Source organism: Gekko japonicus, unplaced genomic scaffold, assembly GCF_001447785.1.
Source record: "Gekko japonicus isolate JY-2015 unplaced genomic scaffold, Gekko_japonicus_V1.1 scaffold4077, whole genome shotgun sequence".
Lineage (NCBI taxonomy): Eukaryota > Metazoa > Chordata > Lepidosauria > Squamata > Gekkonidae > Gekko > Gekko japonicus.
In genome coordinates this window covers 36,202-54,628 of record NW_015162085.1, presented here as the reverse complement: position 1 = coordinate 54,628, position 18,427 = coordinate 36,202, and the positions used below count along the sequence as shown (strand labels likewise).

Below are 18,427 nucleotides of genomic sequence, written 5' to 3'. Positions count from 1 at the left end.
AAAGAGGCAGGATCAATTCTGAACTGGCTAGAGAGCTGCACTTGGCTGCAGGTCAGTGCAGACTAGAGCTTGTTCCAACTAGAGAAGGATTCTAAGCCTCTCTAGCAAAAGCTTGTCACTTGGCAGACTCTTTCATTTCCAGACTACCCTGACCCTGAGAACTTCAGCTGGGAAAAATACTTAGCAGAAACAGGTGCTTCTGCAGTGCCAGCTTGGGCCTTTAAGGTGGTAAGCAGCCTGTTCTTTCTTCCAGCCTCTACCATGCATGTGCAAATGTTTTTGTTGGGGGTGAGGGAGTGGGAATCCACCTTGATGCATGTCTGGCAAGGTTGGAGCCTAGAATGTCTGGAGCCTGGGAATCACTCTGGTGCACCAAGATGGGTGGCACTTGCAAGCTCCCGGGGGATTACAGCCATGCTGAGATTGGTTACCATTTAGGGTTGCCAACTACCTACAGATTTAGCTGTAGGTAGCAGCTACAGGCATTGTCTCCAGGAGAAGTAGAATAAAAGTTTTAAATAAACAAGTGATTTATGTAGTCTGGAGATCAGTTATAATCCCAGGAGGTCCCCAGTCCCCACTGGGTGGCCACTTTCCATCCCCAAATAAGGACCAAAACATCACCAAGATGGGTGGCACTTGCAAGCTCCCGGGGGATTACAGCCATGCTGAGATTGGTTACCATTTAGGGTTGCCAACTACCTACAGATTTAGCTGTAGGTAGCAGCTACAGGCATTGTCTCCAGGAGAAGTAGAATAAAAGTTTTAAATAAACAAGTGATTTATGTAGTCTGGAGATCAGTTAAAATCCCAGGAGGTCCCCAGTCCCCACTGGGTGGTCACTTTCCATCCCCAAATAAGGACCAAAACATGGATTCATGTTGAAACCCCCTCATTTGGATACAATTAGTCAGGGAGAAGATATTGCTTGTACAATTGGGCTTCCACCCCTTCCTCATTCTTTCCCACTCCAGAGGCAACCCCATGGCTTCCTGGTCAACATGAAGTTGGAGGCAGTGGACCGAAGGACTCCCGCCCTGATCCGAGTGGCCAGTGTTGAAGATGTCGAAGACTACAGGATAAAGGTGGGGCTCTCTTCTGGCTCTGTTGTCATGTATGTGGGGGTCCCTTCTGGCTCTGTTGTTAATCTCTTCCTGTCTTTGCCTTCTTGTTTTGTGATGGTACACAGAGAAAATAAAACCATCTGGAGGGAATAAGTGGAGGTGGGGGTCCCCAGCTGTCAGGCCTGCCCCCTGCTGCTGATTGGCTGGCTTTTGTCATAGAGTTTTTGCCCAAATACCCAAGTGTTGCAGTAACCTTGCAGTGTGATGACATTACTTCCTGTGCAACACCAGTGACGCGGTTTTGTTTGGGCCTTCCTCTTTCTCCAGGTAAGTCCCCTCATTCCCCACCAGTTGTCAGAAGGAACCTGGCAACCCTAGAAATAAGAGACTTCCCCCCTTTCTTTGCTACAGAGCTAGAGTGGAAGGAATGATGAATTAACCATCTTCGGCTGGCTCGGCAGTTGGTCCCCTTCCTTGACTGCGATGACCTGGCCACTGTGATCCATGCGACGGTCACCTCGAGGCTAGACTACTGTAACGCTCTCTACTTGGGGCTGCCTTTATCACAAGTCCGGAAGCCGACGCTAGTGCAGAGTGCTGCAGCCAGGCTGTTGATGGGTCTCTCTAGGAGGGATCACATCCGGCCTGTGTTGAAAGTGCTGCACTGGCTGCCAATAGCGTACCGGATTCACTTCAAAGTGCTGGTTCTTACCTTTAAAGCCCTATATGGCCAGGGTCCGGCTTACCTAAGGGACCGCTTTTCCCCCAAGGGCACTACGGTCAGGGAGTCAACACCTCCTGGTAATTCCAGGCCACAGGGACATCAAATTTGCTGCTACCAGGGCCAGGGCTTTTTCGGTAGCGGCTCCTACCTGGTGGAATGAGCTCCCGGAGGAGATCCGGACCCTGCAGGACCTTTCGCAGTTCTGCAGGGCCTGTAAGATGGAGCTCTTCTGCCAGGCTTTTGAGTAGGAGCCGCCGCCACTACTATTCCATCTTTGTCATTTTTACACCATCGCACACCCCCCCCCCCATTTATGTGGGTACCATCGGGGTGCGAGACGACCCTGGATCGAGAAGTGATGACAGTGCTACTGGAACATATGCTGGTTTGGGATTAGCTCCATCTTGGGATAAAGGATTGATGTAACACCTAGAGCACCAACATTTTATTGGATTGTATTATATTGTTTTATTTTGTTTTTATCTGTTTTAATGTTGGCATTCGTGCCATTTTGTTAGCCGCCCTGAGCCTTCGGGGAGGGCGGGGTATAAATCTAAAAAATAAATAAATAAAATAAATAAAGTTTGCTTTCCACCTGCGGCTCACTGCTATCTCAGCATATGTGTATTCTGGCATTGTACACAAGCACCAGGAAGCTACAAAATGTGGTACTGGCTATAGAATTCAGCATACTAAGAACCTCAGTTATTCATATTTTGGAAAGACCAGACTTCTAGACTACAGGCTTTGAAGTGTTTTGGCAATGCCAGAAGAAATCTCTGACAGATGGGGAGGGGGGGTAATTTTTCCAGTGCCCCACATAGCTGAGTATAGATCACAGTGGCTAGCAAAAACAGGACAGATTATGCAAATGAAACAAATTCATGCGGATGCCTTATAATTTGTACAGTTTAGTTTGCAGAAATGAGCTCTTCTGGGTGCAGAATTTGGTTGACTCTAGCGTGAGTGTTGTTAGTTATTCCACCACATTAGTAGGCATAGTGCAAAGCCACCAAGGAGCTTTGCTCCTCCCATTAAAACACCTTGAGCACAACCCACATTTTCTCTTCGTGCTGATGGGATAGAGTGGGGGGACATATTTTAAGATAATTGCATGCATCTAGAAACTCATCAGTTCTGCTTTTAAATATAGTGTCTTAGATCTCTGTGACACTTTTACAACAAAAAGTGTGTCTCTGCCCCCTAAGCAATTCTCCCCTGTTCTAATCAAGCTGGTTACAATATGCATGGTACCTTTGCATCCCGACTCCATTCTTTGCATCATCCCTCTCACCTTCTGACTGATAAGGGCTCAGGGACCACCATTCCTACTTAATAATATAAAAGAAGCCAATGTTGGATCAGGCCAGTGGCCCATCCAGTCCAACACTCTGTCACACAGTGGCCAAAAATACCAGGTGCCATCAGGAGGTCCACCAGTGGGGGCAGGACATTAGAAGCCATCCCACTGTTGCCCCCAAGCACCAAGAATACAGAGCATTACTTGCCCCAGAGTCCCTATCTATACCTTGTGGCTAATAGCCACCAATCGACCTCTGCTCCATATGCTTATCTAATTCCCTCTTGAAGCCGTCCATGCTTGTAGCTGCCACCACCTCCTGTGGCAGTGAATTCCATGTGTTAATCACTCTTTGGGTGAAGAAGTACTTCCTTTTATCTGTTCTAACCCGACCGCTCAGCAATTTCATGGAGTGCCCACGAGTTCTTGTATTGTGAGAAAGGGAGAAAAGTACTTCTTTCTCAACCTGCTCTATCCCATGCATAATCTTATAAACCTAGATCATGTCACCCCTCAGCCATCATATCTCCAAGTGAAAGAGCCCTAAGTGCTTTAACCTTTCCTCCTAGGGAAAGTGTTCCAACCCTTTTATCATCCGAGTTGCCCTTTTCTGCACTTTTTTCAAAGTTGTAATCTCCTTTTTGAGGTGTGGTGACCAGAACTGTACACAGTACTCCAAATGAGGCTGTACCATTGATTTATACAGGGGCATTATGATACTGGCCGATCTGTTTTCAATACCCCTCCTAATAATCCCCAGCATAGCGTTGACCTTTTTTATTGCAGTCGCACACTGTCTCGACATTTTCAGTGAGTTATCTACTTGTACCTGACAAAGGGGACTTTGATTTATATCCTGGAAATCTTGTTAGTCTTTATGGTGCTCCTTTCCTGTAATCTCGCTCACGTACTGCAGACCAACACAGCTACCCACCTGGGTCTCCACATTTCCACCATGAAAGCAATGTCATTTTAAAAAATCATATTTGAAAAGCATTTGCATGTTTGAAGAAACTCTGCAACTAGTCCTCTAGGAGTGGCTAGTTGGCTGAGGCTCCCAGTCAAAGGCTGTTATGAGCCTTTAGTCACGCAAATGCCCTTTGAACGTTACCAAAAGCAAATGCCTTGTCTGCTGTAGAAACAGGGGATCCAGTCTTTGGTTTAACTTATGCAGCAGCCTTTAGTGCATCTGCGCCCCACAACCTGATTTTCACCCCCTTCCTTGCTTTTTTGATGTTCAGGAGAATGATCCTGAAATCTAACAGCAACTTATTTGATTTCTGCCTACAGATCCATTTTGATGGTTGGAGCCATATCTATGATTTCTGGATTGATTCTGATCACCCAGACATTCATCCTGTGGGATGGTGCTCCAAAACAGGACATCCGTTGCAGCCTCCTCTCAGTAAGTACGAAGACTGAGCAAGAGGCTGTGGCTGCCCCCTGTGAAATGACAGCAACAATAGTAAACTCAGTTTCACTGTGAACTGGCACAGGCTGCCACTGCCAGGGCCTCTGAGGACACAGCCCCAGCCCTTGGTTCAAAGCTTACCTGCAAGTACTCAAAACTCACTTTCAACCCCATCTCCAGTCATGCCGTGGAAGTTTGCTGGGTGACCCTGGGCCAGTCACACTCTTAGCCTTACCTCCCTCACAGGGATGCTGTACAGATAAAATGGAGGTGAGGAGAAGGATGTAAAGCTGCTTTGGGTCCCCATTGGGGAGAAAGGCAGGGTACAAAGAAATCAAATAAATAAAATCCAGAACACGTGCTTATCTCACCACCAGCTGTTTGTGCCCTTTTTGCTCTCCTCCTTTCGGGAATCTGAGGATATTCTTTGTAGCATCCCACCTCTGTGCCTTCAGAATCCTCCAACTTAGATGCTGGGTTGGTCTCCTGTCGTTGCCCTGTCCCCTTGCACCTGCTGCCTCCAACCTGCGACAAGAACCCCCCCCCCATTTGTTTACTTTAATTATATTTTTACAAGCTGCCCTGGGTCCCCACTGGGGAGAAAAGGGGGGGTAAAAACACCTAAATAAATAAAATTTAAAATGGTCTACTCTTTTCCCGGTCCCAGCCACAAAGAACTCGTTTCAGCTTTGCTGCCAGCTCTTGTTCCCTGGTGTCTCATTTATAGAGGCTCCCCCTGTCTCGTACTTGAGTGCTGCAAAACTGAGTTCCTTTCCATTCAGGCCAATTCACTTCCAATTTAGGGTTGCCAGCCTCCAGGCGGGGCTTGGAGTTCGCCCAGAATTACAGCTGATCACCAGACTTCAGAAATCAGCTCCCTTGGAGGAAGTTTTGGAGCATAGACACCGTGGCGTCACATTCATGCTGCATTTTCTCCCCCAACGCCCCCCAAATATCTAGGAATTTCTAAGCTAGAGTTGGCAACTCTACTTCCTATTTGGGCCTGAATAACCTGGTTGGCCCCAAGGATGCCTTGACAGGTTCCCTGGGGCTACAGGAAATGGCATTCCACACAGGAGTCCACTAAGAATACATTATTACCTCTTTTGTCCACATACAGTCCTCATGTTAGCCTCTCCCTCTGAAAACCCACTTACATACAGTAGACTACCCCTGCCCAGCCCCTGCAGTCATTCCTTGCACCAGGCCACACCCACATGCTGCTTCGTGGGTTCTAGCACACAAGCCTGGGTTCTAGCACATTTGCAAGCCTCGCTCAAGCCCATATAGCCAATACCATTCTGTGAACTGGAGTTCTGAGACAGGAGTATATTAGTGCTGTCCTAAGCAGAGTTACATTCTTCGAAGTGCATTGAAATCCGTGAAGTCAGGGTGCAGCTCTGCTCAGGGTTAACCTGCAAATCAGCTCATCCAAACGGATGTCTGTTAACATGGAATTCAGTTCCGTAATTCTGTATTGTACCCAAGGTCTTTTGTGGAATCCTTCCTTAGAGGATCAACAGGGGTAAACCTAGAGATGCCTGTTGTGAGAACGCAACTGTAGCACTTGTCAGTATAAACTAACCCTGTATAAAGTGTTACCTGTACCTGTTCCCACCCCCTTTAGGTTCGTAAAGGTCTGGTGAGTGCCCTTTACCAAGACCGGGGAGAATGTAAAAAAAAGTTAGCTGGAATGCAACACAAGGTTATTTAAACAATAAAATTGTTTATTAGCTAAAGGCAAACAAGGAATACAAAACAGAGTACTTGCTTTCTAAAAAAAAAAGACAGTCAGTGGTTAAATATACAGAACAAAGATTTCCCCATGCACAGAAGCTTCTGGACTGGCCCAGAGAGATCACGAAAGACAAAGCCTTCCCTTGATCTCTGAGAGTCAGTCCTGAAATGGAGCTTCTTGCCTTCTTTTATACCATATTGGTCACATACATTTCGATCCTGGCTGGAGGTGTGATGTGAGTTTCGGCATGTAGGCAAACCTTTAGTATTGCAAATATTCTGGCTTCCTTGACTCAATGGCAGGTGCATACCAATCTTTTATTTCTAAATGTTTCCAAATTCTTTAGATTCATGAACAATGTAGGTGAATGGAAATGTTGGTTTCTGTGTACGTGATGGAGGAAAGGTATCTCTTGAGACAAAGGACTAGCAAATCATGTTGGGAGTCATATTCACTGTGCTGCTTGCTGCTTGGAAAGTTACAGAAATAGAGGAGAGAAAAACACTATGATTTCTTTACAAAATTAACTGTATAAATGGGTTTTAAATTTTCTGAACCAACTATTTCATTTTTCTCACAACAATGCCATTTACAAGCAAAATAATAAGTTTAGCTCCATGTGTAAATTCTAAGTAATGATTAGGCAGTTCACAATTTTTCATTAGAATTAATAAAAGTTTATGGTTCAATAATTTTTTATATAGCAATAACTGGTGTACTAGTTCTTTTTGCTTCTCCCTGCAGTCTGCAGACTTTGTGCCTTGCTGACCGGCCCTCTGTTTGTTGAATATAACTTTGTTGAATATAACTTGTGACAAGCCTGCATTCAAAACTCCAAAATAAACATCTTCTAAAAAATAAAAAATAAGATTCCCCCCTTAGCAGTTATATGCTCCTCAATTCACTGTTATGGGCAGGAAATTGCATGTTCATGTGATGGATTGGGGAAAGGAAGGAAAAGCCAGTCTACACAGATTTTAATGATTTGGAAATAAGACTGGAAGTAAGCATTTACTTTCACAGCCACAGAACGATCATATCGCAGACCTGCTTGAAAACAGAATTACAGCAGCCAGTAAGAAATCCTCATCCAGACTTTTGTCCTCCCTCTTGAGCAGGGCCAAAGGAACCCGCATCTTCTGCCAATGGGAGCTGCCCAACTTTGGCCTGTAAGACCCTTCCCAGCACCAAGGGTTCCAAATACAGCTTTCACAGGTAAGCTTTGCCCATGAGATTCAAAGGGGAATGCCTTGCAAACTCTATTGGCATAGCTTGCATCAGTCTAGATTGCCCTGAGCTGCAGCTGAATCAAATAGAGTGTGGTGCCCATGCAGTGTGGTTGCCATAAGTGTTGTCAATTTAATGTGCTATACACAATATATGACCCACCAGCTGGGTCCCACCTTTTCTGATTCCCTAATGGGTCAGAAGAGGAGTGTGCCTTTAAGCTGAATTGTCCTTTGGACAGTTTGCCAACCATACACAGAACCGTGTATCTTCTCTGATGTCCTCCTCTGTTCTGCAGGAAGTGCCCAACACCTGGTTGTGATGGCTCAGGTCATGTGACAGGCAGGTTCACAGCTCACTACTGCATCTCAGGGTGCCCCCTGGCCGAGAAGAACCAGGGAAGAGTGAAGACTGATCTCTCGGATACCGAGAATGCAGTTAGAAAGAGGAACCTGATTGGCTTCTCTCAGAGGAAGAAATCTCGACATCATGGAAGGTAAGCTGCTGGTGCACCTTGATTGAGGAGCACCATTGAAAAATACAAGTCAAACCCTTTCACTGCCTCGGTTCGGGAGCCGCTCTAGAGAGCTCCGTCAACTGCTACTACCTTGTAAGGAGGCATCTGTCCCTTCCCTATAGCAGTGTTTCTCAAAGCTTCTGAATTTGGTCCTCTGTTCCAAATGGAGTCTTTCTTCTCACCAAACATTGTTACACAGCAAAGCATGCAGAGAATCTTGCATAAACATGCAATCTGTCTCCAAGGATCTGGAGATCAGGGCAGTTTTATAGTCCTGACATTATTAAAAAGGGGCAGGACAAGGCATTTCTCCTTCTGAAACTACACACAGGGATACACTAGTAGAACAAAGCATCATCTTTTCTCGTAGAAGGGATGCTTGTTCTCAGGGGATCAGACATCTCCATAATTCCCATGTAAGGATCGTCTGCTGGAGGAAATGCAACCATATGCTCTGGCCGACAAGAGGAATCTCTACCTGTTTCCTGAGGAAAGGAGAAGTTTCTTAGGTTCATCTTAGAATCCCATCCCTCTGTGGACAATTGCATCCCCTTTGAGTTATTCCATTTCCCTCCCAAAAAGCAAATGTCCCATAGTTTGAGTACCAGTGCAAAAAATGGTTGGTGTTTCCCATTCTGTCTATAACGACCATCTCTATCTTCTTGTTGGAAAATCCTGCCCCAGCTCATATGTTTAGAGGGAACGATACCATTTTCATGTGACAGAGATGTGAGTTCACTTGTCTTCCTTGTAACAATGACTATAAGTAATGGTTGAAGGGGTTGTGTTCCACTGTAACTGAGGAAGTGTGCTTGCACATGAAAGCTTATACCATGAATAAAACTTTGTTGGTCTTAAAGGTGCCACTGGACTCGAACTTTGTTCCGCTGCTTCAGACCAACATGGCTGCCCCGCCTGAATCTTGTATCTAATGAGATCTGCTGGTGGAATGGACCTCACAGGGCAGGACTTTCCTGCTTCTCTCTCCCGGTGCAGCCCTCTGAGCTCCCTAAAATTTTCTTTTTGGGGGTCAGCAGGCCCTCTGGGACAGCATAGGCAAAATCGGGGTAATCAGTGGGAAATCACCATCCCCTCTTTTGAAGACAGAAGTGCTCTTCAGAACTGCATGGGTGGATACAAGCCACTAATGTTTCATGTGCCCTGGGCACCCTATGCAAATACTTGATTGTAGAGCTGGCCCAGTTCAGATCATTTTTGCCCCCTCAGAAAAAAAAGAAGGGAAGAATCCAAACGGGTGAACTGAGGATCAGCTAACGTGGTCTACTATAGCTCCTCACCTTCCAATGGAGCCCTTGGTAGTTTGGAAATAAAGCCTTTCTTGTTTCTCTAGGGGGCGACCTCCCAAATACCGGAAAATCCAGCAGGAAGACTTTCAAAGTAAGCACGTGTTTTCTTTGTCTCTGTTTTGCTTGTACACAAAGAGAGGGCTTCTTCCGCAAGAACTGTGTTACACGGCAGATGAACAAGCTGTTAAGAGGGCACTTCAAAGAATAAAAGTTGCTGTGTAAAATTAATAGATAATGTACCCAAGACACATGTGATTTTCATTTTGAGCAATGTCTTTGTTGTAACATGGTCTGGCTGTTTCCTCTTTATGCAACATGGGAGTAATCCGCTGTATCACCATAGTGACTAAAACCTTCTTAAAATGTAATGTGAGAAGGATTAAGATGTTGTTTCCAAGGAAAGCGTGGATGCTGCTGAGCCGCTTCTCCAATCTTGTTCAGTCAAAACCCTGCACCCAATTGGCTACCCAACCCATCTCTCCCTTAGCCCTTCGGCTGTTTCCTCCCAGTGCCAACTGCCGACAGCCTGATACCCCCTCCCCCCCCCCCCCCTTATCCAACTACCAGCCAATGATGATTCTTGATGCCGCTTTGGAGAGTCATTAAGGCTCACGTGATATATTTGTCGACCCTACAGAGGTGGCCGCTGTGGAAGTGCTGCTCCACATTTACAAGACCACCCTTTCAGCTCTTTTAGATAGCTTTTTGACATATTGTCACCTTCCTCTGTTCCCAACTGTGTGGAAAGCTCCAAACTGACATAAGTGGCTTATTGCAGGATAAGCACTGTTCTGTCTAAACAGCTACATATCTGAAGCCTGCATAAATGAACCCTCTTCCTGTAAATAGTATCCTTACCATCTCACATCTGAGGGTCAAACCATAAATGGTGATGGGACTTTATATAATGGCTGCTCCCTTGGCAGGAGAAGGGAGCTGAACTCTATTGTTCCACCTACCCTTCTCCCACTAAAATAGCCACACCCCAGGTGGCTTTTCTACATGGTGGCATTCACTTCTGGTTTTGGAGCGCGAATGCAAAAGAAACAGTTGTGGACCAGCCTTTATAGGTCAAAAAGCTAGGGTAGAGTTAGGGTTCAGAGTTCTCCTCCTGTCCATCTATTCTATGGTTTCAGTTGTTCCTCACACTCTCTTTCATATGGATTTGGTGTTGGACTCATCTCAATGCCCTGAAGTGAACCATTACATCTAGTTGAGCCCCATTCAGTCCCTGTTTCAGGTCCTGTGGCAATCATGTCTATAAGACATGTGAAAGCCAAAGGAAGGGGGAGATTAGGGGCCAAACCAGATATTAGGGCACACAGTACTAGGGCATACACATATTAGGGCATACAGTACTGTCACCACTCTGTACTTTAATCCGCCTGATAATCCTTTCAATGTCGTTGCCAGCCATTTCTTCAGACAGTATGCACCAATCCCTTTTCATGTCGGCCTTATCAGCGCACCCAGACCGTTCCCTGTCTCTTTGCTGGGAACAGCACTGTAAGCTCCTGCCAGGAGTGGCTGGGATCACAGCATCCACGGTGGCCAAATGGACCATTGATGAGGTAAGAACGTGTGAAAGGGGGGGATGGATCGGTAAAAGCACAAGCTTGCTTCTGAGGGTATCCCTGCCACTACCCCCACCACCCACTTTCTTCCAGTAGATTTTTAGAAAAGGTCCATAAATGGTGATGGGACTTTATATAATGGCTGCTCCCTTGGCAGGAGAAGGGAGCTGAACTCTATTGTTCCACCTACCCTTCTCCCACTAAAATAGCCACACCCCAGGTGGCTTTTCTACATGGTGGCATTCACTTCTGGTTTTGGAGCGTGAATGCAAAAGAAACAGTTGTGGACCAGCCTTTATAGGTCAAAAGGCTAGGGTAGAGTTAGGGTTCAGAGTTATCCTCCTGTCCATCCATTCTATGGTTTCAGTTGTTCCCCACACTCTCTTTCATATGGATTTGGTGTCAGACTCATCTCAATGCCCTGGAGTGAACCATTACATCTAGTTGAGCCCCATTCAGTCCCTGTTTCAGGTCCTGTGGCAACCATGTCTATAAGACATGTGAAAGCCAAAGGAAGGGCTTTTGGAGTGGGATGACAGCATTGTATGAACTGAGGTGGTTGATTCTCAAACCCTGATCTGCTAACATATCACCCTTTTGGGACATTGTTTTACTTTGGTTCTGATGATATAAAGTGGTGATATAAAATGCCCCCTGCCAGGGATCCAAACAAGAAGCGAGAAGACATATAGGTGGCTGACATACTTTTAAAATATGAACTGAATTCTGTATGAGAGCCATCATGGCGTAGTATTTTCTGACAAGCATCTTCTGGGCATGGACCAGGGGTCACTGAATTTCCTGCATTGTGCAGGGAGTTGGACTAGATGACCTTGGAGGTACCAACTCTATGATTCTATAGTGGTTAGAGGTACTGGTCTGGAATCTGTGAGAACTGGCTTTGAATCACCACTCTGCCATGGGGACCTTGCTGGGTGAACTTGGGCCCATCACAATCTCTCAGCCTAATCTACGTCATAAAGTTGTTATTGTGGGGATAGGATGGAGGAGAGGAGAATGATATGATACGCTGCTTTGAGTCCTCCTGTTTAGGCAAAAAATGAGATAAATACCCCCCAAAATTGCATTTCTAAAAATAAGGTAATGCCATGAAGACCAGTTGTGAAATTGTCCAGGCAATCTGTTGGCCTGAGGGTTATGTAGCAACCATTGTTTTCTGTTACAACCAGGCAACTCCACCATCTGTGGCAATACGGAACTAAGGCTAGTCTATATGGACAACAGAAGAAGGTGGTAGAGGTCTGAGGAGGCAAAATGTGCTGCTCCACTGTAGACTGCAGGTGTTTAATCCTCTTCCATGTAAAAAATTCCTATAAATAAAAAGAAATAGCATATTGAGAGGAAGGGCTAGGTGAAAACCTTTCATGTTTTGCTAGTTTCACTATTTTCCACTCAGAAGGAATTATTAATACAGGGGAACTTTGAAATACATAGTTCCTTACCTGTAACCTGAAGTGGCACAGTTCATTATCATCATTTCAGCATTCTGCCACTTCTTTGCCACCTTGTTGTGCTGCATGTCTAGAGTGAGCCGTAGCTTTGCTCTGCAGTAGGCAGGAGAGGAAGGTAGTCGAAGGTTTTGGATGAGCAGCAAGACAGGAGGTTTAGTGGTTGTGTACTGGCTCATCATTAGCTTTATTTTTTTATTGATCTCAGTTAGCATTTAACCACACAGAAATTGCTGATTGTGCAAGAGTTAGTCCCACAGAGCCGAAAGGCAAAAGATGCACTTTGTAAGGAGGTGTGGCTCTCTAAATTTGGCTGCCAGGGCCAACACAGTCAATGAAGGCTGAGGGGCTACAGTTCATGTTACATTTTTTAGGTTTGTATAGCTAGCTAAGTGGAGAAAATACGCTGAATGGCAAGGGAATTACTGGGAGGCATTAGTGATTTCAGGCTTGTGTGTTTTCCCCCATTGCCAGTGCAGTTGTCAATGCAGCTCTTCCACATGGAAGGTTTCCTTGTAGTGTATCTGCCTCAGCAGCAACCATACCCCCTGCCCCGGGCTACTGGGGCTTCTTTACCTTTTTAAAAATTGGCAGTTTAATACCATTGTATTGATACAGCACTATAACAATAAGGCTGCAATCAGACACACAGTTTGATCCAGTGTGGCCCTGCCTCTAATTGATCCAGGTTTTTCTGCAACAGAGAATTGTGATCAGACTCACCCCTTAGTACTCATCAAAGCGTTTTCACCCCATCCTTGAGTAATCAGATGCTGCAGCCAAGGAGTCAGGCCAGCGGCCAATTTTTTTTTTAGTTTGAGCATGCTCACAAGTGCTGATGAGCCTGCTGGGATATGGAGTTCATAGGGTTATCTGCCATTTTTAAAAAAGTTTGTCCTTTGAGCATGTGCGCAGGAGCTGATGAGCCTGCTAGGATATGTAGTTCACTGTCATCCTCCCCCTCTAGTCTTTTCATAAGAACATAAGAGACGCCAATGTTGGATCAGGCCAAAGGCCCATCCAGTCGAACACTCTGTATCACACAGTGGCCAGAAATACCAGTCCCATCAGGAGGTCCACCAGTGGGGCCATCCCTCCCGCCTACTGGGACTTGGCTCGGGTATTTGACGAGGAAGAAGTGGATGAATTGCCCCCCCAATGCAATACTGACTGTGCCATTGAGCTGTTACCCAAGGGTTGCCCAAGGGTAAGCTCTATGCGATGAGCCCTATGGAGAAGGAGGAACTGCGGAAGTTCATTCATAAAAATTCAGCTCAGGGTTTCATTCATCCCACCTCCTCTCCATTCGCGGCCCCTGTGTTATTCAGGAAGTAAAAGGATGGGGAGGTTGCGCTTCTGTATGGACTACCGGGGCCTGAACACAGTATCAGCCACCAATGCCTCCCCCCTCCCCCTAATCAAAGACCTCTTGGCAGAGGCGGCAAAAGGGAAAATCTTTTCCAAACTAGACTTATGAAATGCATACTTCAGAGTGCGCATCAAAGAGGGGGGTGAATATAAGACTGCGTTCAATACCCCTCTGGGGCAATTCAAATACAAGGTTATGCCATTTGATCTCCAGGGGGTGCCGGAGGTGTTTATGCACTTGATCAATGAAGTGTTGCATGAACATCTACCCTGTTTCCCCGAAAATAAGACCTACCCCAAAAATAAGCCCTGGCAGGATTTCTATGCATTTGTGGTATAAGCCCTAGTGTGTCTTCTTGAGAAAAAATAAATATAAGACAGTGTCTTATTTTCAGGGAAACACGGTATTTTGGGGGGCCCTTATTTACATTGATGATATCTTGCTGTACTTCCTCGATGAAGAGTCACATGTGAAATTGGTGAGGAAGGTGCTCCAAACGTTGCACAAGCATAAGTTGTTTGCCAAACTGTCTAAATGTGAGTTCCACAAGTCAAAGATCGATTTCCTGGGCTACAGGATTTTGCCCAGATGTCTCCGGCTAAGGTGCGAGACATATTGGGGTGGGAAACCCCTTGCACCAATAGGCAGCTTCAATCCTTCCTCGGATTTGCTAATTTCTATAGGAATTTCGCTCAGACCTATTAAAAACTCAGGGGAAGGGGCCGGACAGCACGAAACCCAGTGCCAAGCTGATGTGGACCACAGAATGCCAAAATGCCTTTGATAAGCTCAAAACCCTGTTTATGTCTGAACCGGTGTTGGCTCACCCTGACGAACATAAGAAATTCATAGTCCAGGTCAATGCCTCTGACATTGCTATGGGCGGGGCCATTTTGCAGGAGGGGGCGGATGGGAAATTACACCCCCTGGCATATGCTTCCCGCAAGTTTAACTCCACTGAGCGTAACTGGGCCACTGGGACAAGGAGGCGGGGGCTATCAAGCCCACCCTTTTTACTTGGAGGCATTGGTTGGAGGGGGCTCGGATACCTTTCGAGGTGTGGACTGATCATAAAAACCTGGAAGTCTTGCACACACCCCAAAACCTGAATGCTAAGCAGCTTCGGTGGGCTGATTTCTTTTCCAAGTTCCGTTTCACTCTCCACCACTTCCTGGGGAAGGGTAATTCATTAGCAGATGCTTTGTCCCACCTCCTGCAACATGACAGCCACAGGGAGGAGGTACTGGACTCCATGTTCATGCCATCTCAGTTAGTTTTCAATTAACCCCTTCCCCAAAGCACAGAAAAATGCTGAAGTACAGTCTTTCTTTGAACATTTTTATAAAGAAAACAGAGTTTTGAGAAGCCCCTGTGGGAGAGAGGGAGAGAGAAAGAGGTGCAAGTATGAGTTATGTGCATATTGCTAACTAGTTAAAAAATGGTGGCTAGACAAACAAGAGACCAGTCAGCCCAGCCTGATGGCTTGGATGTGCAACAGAGCGACTAGACAACAGGAAATCTGGTTTGAAACCATCTCAGCCCAAAAGGACCAGATTTTCACAGTTATCAAAGCATGCAGTAAAGGGGGGGGGGGAATGTGACACAGAAAACTGGGGTACAACAGACAGATGTTGCTATCTGATCGTGCATTTTAAATCCAGAAGGCAACAGCAACATATCAAACTGCACGTATGATCTCAGCCCATGTGTAACAGGTTCTTTGAATTCGTAGCTTTCTTTTTTTCCCCCACCCATACTCAGCCATCCAGGTTTAATGTGACTTTCCCAAAATTTCACAGTAAAGCAGGTTTGAGAAATATTGGGAAAAAGCTGGGGAACCCCCAGAAGGTGTACAAATGTACCCTGATAGTACGGGGGGGGGGGGGGGGGAACCTGTATTCCAGTAGCATTGAGCCTAAGGCAGGTAACCCAAGTGGAATGGCCATTGTCTCTGGGTTGACATCTGGCAAATCTAGTAGAGTTCACTGTTAGGGGATCAGCAGTTCTTTGCAGAACTTTAGCCTCAGTACTGTAGCTCTGTGGGAGCAATCCTAACCCAGGTCTTCTCAGATGCATGCTCCATTTTATTCAATATGGCTTACTGCCAGTAAGGTACAACCTAGGGTTGCAGCCCATGTAGCCTGCATGACCATCTATATATCTAATTCTGGACCTGCCCCAGAGTGTGAATCAAAAACTCTGCACAATGAGGCCAAGTACAGAAAAATGATTTTTTTAAAAAAAAATGGGGGGGAACTCCAGGTTTGTAGAACAAATGTTGTTTAATTTGTTTGCTCTATTTAAACCCAAATGTTTTATTGTTATTGTGTTGTTGATTGACATGCTGTGACCCGCCCTGAGCTTGCTTGCGGGAGAGGATGGGATATAAGTAAAATAAATCAAATCAAGACTTTTTTTTAAAAAAAATAAAGGGTATAAAAGAAATAGTTTTAAAATGCCAAGATGTCATAAGATTACCTCACAAAATTTCAGCAGCCATACTGGATTGCCTAGGTAACCTCAGATAACAGTCTGCAGTTCCCTAGGTAATCGAGATAATTACTGCAGTTTCGATTTGAAATCTTATGTGAGTTGTGGGTGGATAAGAAGGATGGACAGGCAGGGGGGATGAAGATAGAGTAACAGGAGGTAGGGAGAGGAAAACTAAACAACAAGTGGGGGAGGAGAAGGGGGCTGGACGGAAGGAAGGAATCAGGGAAATGAGAGAAGCTGTGAAGGCTGCAAGGGGGAAAGAAGAGTGGAGATGGCACAGGAAGGAGGACCACCTAAAGGAGGAGCTGATTCCCCTCCCCCCGTGAGTCTTCATAGGTTTCCTTCTTGTATTTTCTAATGTTGAATATATTACTGCTTATCGTTAATATATTCCAAGGTCATCCATTGACTTTCACTCAGTCTGGATGCTCCTTACTGACTTTAGGGGGCAACATCTGCTATAAGCATGGTCAGTGTTCCTGAAAGAGGCAGGTGCCCCTTTCCCAGAATACCATGCTGCCAAGAGCTGGAAGTCACCAGTGCATATTGCACCACCTACACTTGCCATTACCGGGATGCCCCAGAATGAAACAAAGCTTTGTGGTACAGGTCAGATGCTGGGATGTGGTACACTTAATGAAACACTGCATTTGATTCTGAGATAAGCATTGGGTGAAGATAAGACTGCTTTTTTATGAGGATGTGTACATATGTATGAGAGAGAAACAGACATCTTGAGCATCTCTCTGTTTCCCCTAGATGATCGACGGAGAGGCATTCCTTTTGCTGACTCAGGCTGACATTGTGAAGATCATGAGTGTTAAGCTTGGACCAGCACTGAAAATCTATAATGCCATCCTCATGTTCAAAAATGCTGATGACACCTTAAAGTGATCCACCATGAGCAGCACTTGACTTCCTTCTACAGGAGCTGCCAAAACTCTCATCTGTCTGTCTCAGCACAGTGGAGACCTTCCTGACTTGCTGCAGCTGTAAAATCCTGCCAACTTTTGCTCTCTTTGAGTCCATCTTTGTTTACATGCCAAATCAATCCCCTGTCTCTTTCTCCTTCTCTCTCTCTCTCTCTTTCCAACTGGTCTTTCTGAATACTGCCCTCCCATGCCTAGCGGTGGAGCTCTAGCAGTGTCCTTCCTGAAGCTACAGATACAGCCGATCTCTTCTCCTGATGATTTAAAGGCACAGAACAGGGGATTGAGACTGGGCTTGCTACTGGAGTTAACCTACCTTGGATTTTACCCTTTAACTCTTGACTGCCTACAAAGTGTGCCTGGGTTTAGCTGAGGAGGAAGATATTTATTTATGGGTGACCATTACAACCAGTTACCCAATTTTAATTGGCATCAAATCCTTGGAAGTGTTCTAACATCTGATGTTTCTGGGCAAAAATCAGTCCCTCATGATCAGGGTTTTGACCATGAACTTCTCTGAGGGCAGATGATGCTATATCCAGGGACTCGCTGAAGAACTGGGTGCTGGTCCTTCTAGGACAGACTATTAAACTAAATACACCATAGACATTATCCGCCCTAGAAATTATGGATTCATTGCTGCTACTGAAAAAAAGATATTTTGGTGCTCACAATTTAAATACTTGTAAAATTGCCATGTTAACCGTGGAGAATGAGAGGAACGAAGTAGGGTTCCTTGACTTACTTTCTGCTAGTTCAGCCCTTGGGGTCTGCAAGAAACAAACAAAAAAAATCCATAGCATCTGAACAAAACAAATTAGGCAGTCTTACAGCCTTATCACTAAGTAAAAGTGAATAGCACCGTTAATGGAGAGCAGGGCAGGGAATGGCAGCTAACTTAAACCCCTCACCACTAGCTGGGCAGATGTTGAATGGTATGAGATGGAAATCCTGTACAAAGCAGCAATTTTCAGATTATTTATTTTGATTTCATCAGTTCTTCTCTACCAAACTCAATTGCATTCAGTGTGTGCCAAATGTTTATGTTCAGCTGGTTGACAAGGTTCCAAGATTTACAGTGCAGCCCTATGCAGAATTACTCCAGTCCAACAAGCCAATTGGAAATCACTCTACATAGGGCTGCAGTGAGACATTTTAAAACACTGTTTCTGTGTGAATACCTTACACACTGCGGGGGGGGGGGGTGTCATTTGCTGATATTTCTGAGGCCCTGTTGATATTGGCTGGTGATGGACAGGCACAGATGTTCCGTGGAGCTACTTTAGCTATGTAGAGTTACCTGAA

At 45.5% G+C, this 18,427-nt stretch overlaps 1 protein-coding gene across 1 annotated transcript in view; it reads left to right on the top strand.

Moving 5' to 3' along the window:
- The window catches only part of L3MBTL1 (l(3)mbt-like 1 (Drosophila)), a 47,910-nt gene extending 30,823 nt beyond the window's left edge, over positions 1-17,087 (top strand). Inside the window, exons 13-21 of the mRNA XM_015405648.1 lie at positions 127-228; positions 975-1,085; positions 4,379-4,493; positions 7,356-7,452; positions 7,763-7,960; positions 9,333-9,379; positions 10,702-10,859; positions 14,095-14,178; positions 16,953-17,087. Coding sequence (XP_015261134.1) covers positions 127-228; positions 975-1,085; positions 4,379-4,493; positions 7,356-7,452; positions 7,763-7,960; positions 9,333-9,379; positions 10,702-10,859; positions 14,095-14,178; positions 16,953-17,087 — 1,047 coding nt within the window. The remainder of the gene's footprint in view (positions 1-126; positions 229-974; positions 1,086-4,378; positions 4,494-7,355; positions 7,453-7,762; positions 7,961-9,332; positions 9,380-10,701; positions 10,860-14,094; positions 14,179-16,952) is intronic.
- Positions 17,088-18,427: the final 1,340 nt, after the last annotated feature.